The sequence below is a fragment of the Quercus robur genome, chromosome 11, assembly GCF_932294415.1.
Source record: "Quercus robur chromosome 11, dhQueRobu3.1, whole genome shotgun sequence".
Classification (NCBI taxonomy): Eukaryota; Viridiplantae; Streptophyta; class Magnoliopsida; order Fagales; family Fagaceae; genus Quercus; species Quercus robur.
The window spans coordinates 55,596,757-55,600,879 of record NC_065544.1 but is presented as its reverse complement, the minus strand read 5'-3'; the positions used below and the strand labels follow the sequence as shown (position 1 = coordinate 55,600,879).

The window sequence follows — 4,123 nt, the reverse complement described above, 5'->3', positions numbered from 1 at the left end:
ATATGGAATTGTTAGTTGAAGATATTTTTGATATTATTCGAGAGAAGATATTGAATACTTAAGGAATTTTTAATCATCAACGGGAGATTATTGGAATTTAATAATTAGGAAGAATAAATTGTGTGGGATTTGTTAGGTGAAATCAACCACTCTAGATCCATTCTTATCATTTTTTTTTACGCTTTTAGATTTTTACGTTTTGTATTCGTAGATTTATTTTTATTAAATAGTTTAATTAAATTTAGATACTAAAACTTCCATTTATTTTTTATTTTCCACATAGTAATTAATTTAGTGAATTTCGGTATTCAATAACATAGTTAATCCCTGTGTGTTCGACATTCGTTTTCTAAAAACACTTTACTACTTGTTACGATTCTGTGCGCTTGCAGATTATTTTTCATGGACAACCGTCAAATGATTCGAGCTGTGGGAGATGAAACTTTGAAGGCATTGGGCATTCTAGGACCCTCGTTGTGAAAGGCGAGTTCGTCCTCCTGACCATTTTGTCTAAGTTTCGATCTGTTTTCTCCCTTATCGCACTTCTCAACTTGTCCATCTCTCTTCTCATTTCCCTAAGGATGTCTGAATTCGCTTCCTCAGGGGTATTTGGTCGTCGGTGGTCGTTCCTTCTATGGTTGTCTTCATCGACATTCCGGTTAGTCCCAGAGCGATTATCTTCCTACTGAAGCTGCAATCACATCTCCTGGTTTTGTCTTGTGAGCTCCTCTACGTTGGCTATGAGTGTTTGGATCTGCAGGGCTAATGCTGCAGAATCTTAGGGCGTGCTGGACTCCATTTGGACTTTAGAGTTTGAACAGAACTACTACGCTTTCGGATTTGAATACGAAATTGTCGTTTCTCACAAATGGCACCAAACTAATGATGCCGAGATCGTCAGTTGATTAAGTTCGTCCAGATAGGCCAGCACGAGCTCGTCTTCGCGCTTGCAAGGTTAAAAACAGAGTCCTCTTTGAGTGGTCACCGGTGTGGTGCTGGTCACGGAGTCTCCGATGATAAAATTAATGAATGAAATTGACAGAGAGGGCTTGTGAGAGCTAGAATGAATAATAAAAGTACCAATATTTTTGGTGTGCATGTACTTTATTTAGTTCTGGAATGCGCGCGCGCGCACACACACACATATATCCCTTTTTTTCTTCTAGCCATGCGTGCACACACACATATATATCCCTCTTTTTCTTCTAGCCGTTGTACCCTATTTATGGTGGCATAAGCGCCTCTTTTGTAATGTCTTTGGGCTCATTCAATGTGGGCTATCATGGATCTCCCAACGGTCTTCTGGTTGATTCGTAACTGTCCAAGATATTGAATGCTCTTTTTATGATTTCTCTTCTATCGTCTATGTTGGGTTTAGGTAGACGACGGTACCTGATGGGTTTGTCTGGACAAAGGCATTTACTGGGCCTATCATGTTGGGTCACTAACTTCTATTCTTTAAAAAATTTAATTGTGGTTACACTTCCAATTACCACTCCATCCCTTCGTCAGAATGACGCTCCTGGTCAACACTCTTCAGCAACCATGCACAATGATGCATCATCTGGTCAAAATACCAATATTAATGCTATTGCTGACTGGACTCCTTTTTTTTTTTTTTTTTTTTGCTTGACCCAAAGAAGAGACAATCTTTTTTTTATAAGAAAGTCTTCGTCTCTTTCACACGTTGCGTGCGGTAGGAGTCAGTGGTCCCGTTTTCAAGCTGAGTTGTTCGTCTTCAACTGGTACAAACAAGTCGAATCGTCCCTTCACCGCTATTTCCAAGTAAGGATTGCAAGTGCAAATCCTCATAGAGTAGACTAACCCCTTTCGTTTCCCTTCTTTATTCATCTTCTCTGTCTTTCATTATCTTTCTTTTTGTCTTTCTGTGGGTCCAACGTTGTAATCTTCTCTATCTTTTTTTCTTTTTCTGTTTTTCGTCTTTTCCATTCTGCGTTTATCGCCATTGCTCACTTTCATCTTCTTTTTGCTAAATCTTGATTTTCGTTCTATTAAAAAATTGTTGGAAAACTTGCAAAAGACAGAAAAAAGAGGAAGAGACAGAACTTGGAAACCAAAAAAAGAAGAAGAGAGAAATCCAAAAAAAAAAAAAAAAAAAAAAGACAACCAGTTTTCGCTGCTTTGCTGTTTGAGTTTTGGCCGGCGCAAGTGTATTACAACCATGGCTCCTTCTTTTGCTCCATCCTTTTCAACCCCAAAATTGATACATGAATATGAGGTTTTCGTTAGTTTTCGTGGGGCAGATAACCGCACAGGATTCACCAGCCATCTCTTTGCCGCTTTAGACCGCAAAACGATTCATGCCTTTAAAGATGACATAAACCTCCCAGGAGGGGAAAAGATTGGGCCTGAGTTATTAAGGGCAATTGAGACGTCAAGGATTGCAGTTGTGGTGTTCTCAAAAAAGTATGCTACTTCAGATTGGTGCTTGGATGAATTGGTGAAGATCATGGAATGCAAAAGGGTGTTCAATCAAAGGGTGTTCCCTATTTTCTACAATGTGTCTCAACCCGAGGTGCTAGAACAGAAGGGGAATTTTGCCGAGCTCCCAAATGGCCCTGAAGACAAGAGGAACAGTTGGAGAGCTGCACTGACAGAGGCCGCAAACTTGGCAGGCTTGCATTTTGTAACAAAATAGAAATGAAGGAAGAAAAGATGTGTGAACACACAGGAAGAAAAGAGAGAAAAATTGAAAGAAAAGATAAGAAACTTTCTCTAATTCTTATTGAATGAATCTGTACACTTATCAAGCTTATATACATCTCTGAACCTAAATACCCAAAACAAAGTGCAACGGAATAACAGAAGAATAACAGAAAAATAAGGGAGCTAAGAGAGTTAGTTACAACACGTGCAGGAGTTAGTTATAGCACACGTGTGATATAATCTGAGTTAAATAAACAACTAAGACTACATGCCGTTTAGCTGCTCTTCTAAGTAGACTTGTAGCTTAGCTTGTTTGTGGTGTCGTTTTACTCTTCTTCTCATTCTTCTTATTCTCTGATCCTTTCTTCTTAATTGTCTGATACTCCCCCTCAAGATGAGACTCAGAACTATGTATGTTTAATACATTCATCTTGGAAATTAAGAACTTCAGCTGCTGACTGCATAATGCCTTGGTAAACAGATCTACTAGCTGTGTATGTGTGGGAGTGAAGAATAAACGAATCACCTTTTCTTGTACCTTGTCTCTAACCAAATGGCAGTCTACTTCTATGTGTTTTGTACGTTCGTGGAAGACAGGGTTCTCACCAATATAGATTGCTGCCTGGTTATCACAGAAAAGCATGCCCGGTTGTAGGTGATCAACTTCAAAATCCTTTAATAGAGCCAACAGCCAAGTCATTTCACAAACACTTAAGGCCATTGCCCTATACTCAGCTTCAGCTGAGGATCTAGAAACTATGGATTGTTTCTTAGACTTCCATGAAATCAATGAGTCTCCTAAAAACACACAAAATCCAGTAGTAGATCTTCTGGTATCTACACAAGAGGCCCAATCTGCATCCGTGTAAGCCTTCAAATGCAAATCTGATTTTGATGATAGGAGAATGCCTTGGCCAGGGCATCCTTTAATGTATTGCAACACCTTGTAGGCTGCATCAAGATGTGGCTTTCTAGGCTTAGCCATGAATTGGCTTAGTTTATGAACTGAATAGGTAATATCTGGTCTTGTTATGGTTAGGTAAAGCAGCCTTCCAACTAATCTCCTATAAACACCCGGATCAGTCAACAATTCTCCTTGAAATTTGCTTAGTTTTAAATTTTGTTCCATTGGCACTTTGCTGGGTTTGCAACTTGTCATTCCAGCATCTTTAAGAACCCCTAATGCATACTTCCTTTGACATAATGAAATTCCTTTCTCTGATCTAGCAACCTCAAGACCAAGAAAGTATTTCAAATTACCAAGGTCTTTCAACTTGAATTCCTGATTCAAAGAAGTTTTAAGATCTTCAACTGCTTGAACATCATTACTTGCAATTAGAATGTCATCAACATAAACAAGCAATGCTGTGAAAGTCTGATTGCACTTCTTAGTGAACAAGGAGTAATCTGATCTGGATTGCTTGAAACCATACTTTAAAATAGTTGAAGAGAACTT

At 38.8% G+C, this 4,123-nt stretch overlaps 1 protein-coding gene across 1 annotated transcript; it reads left to right on the top strand.

Moving 5' to 3' along the window:
- The first annotated feature begins 2,182 nt into the window (after positions 1–2,182).
- LOC126705271 (disease resistance protein RPV1-like) lies at positions 2,183–2,659 on the top strand. The gene has a single exon (XM_050404161.1). It carries the CDS (start codon positions 2,183–2,185, stop codon positions 2,657–2,659), a length of 477 nt encoding a protein of 158 aa, XP_050260118.1.
- The last annotated feature ends 1,464 nt before the right edge of the window (positions 2,660–4,123 follow it).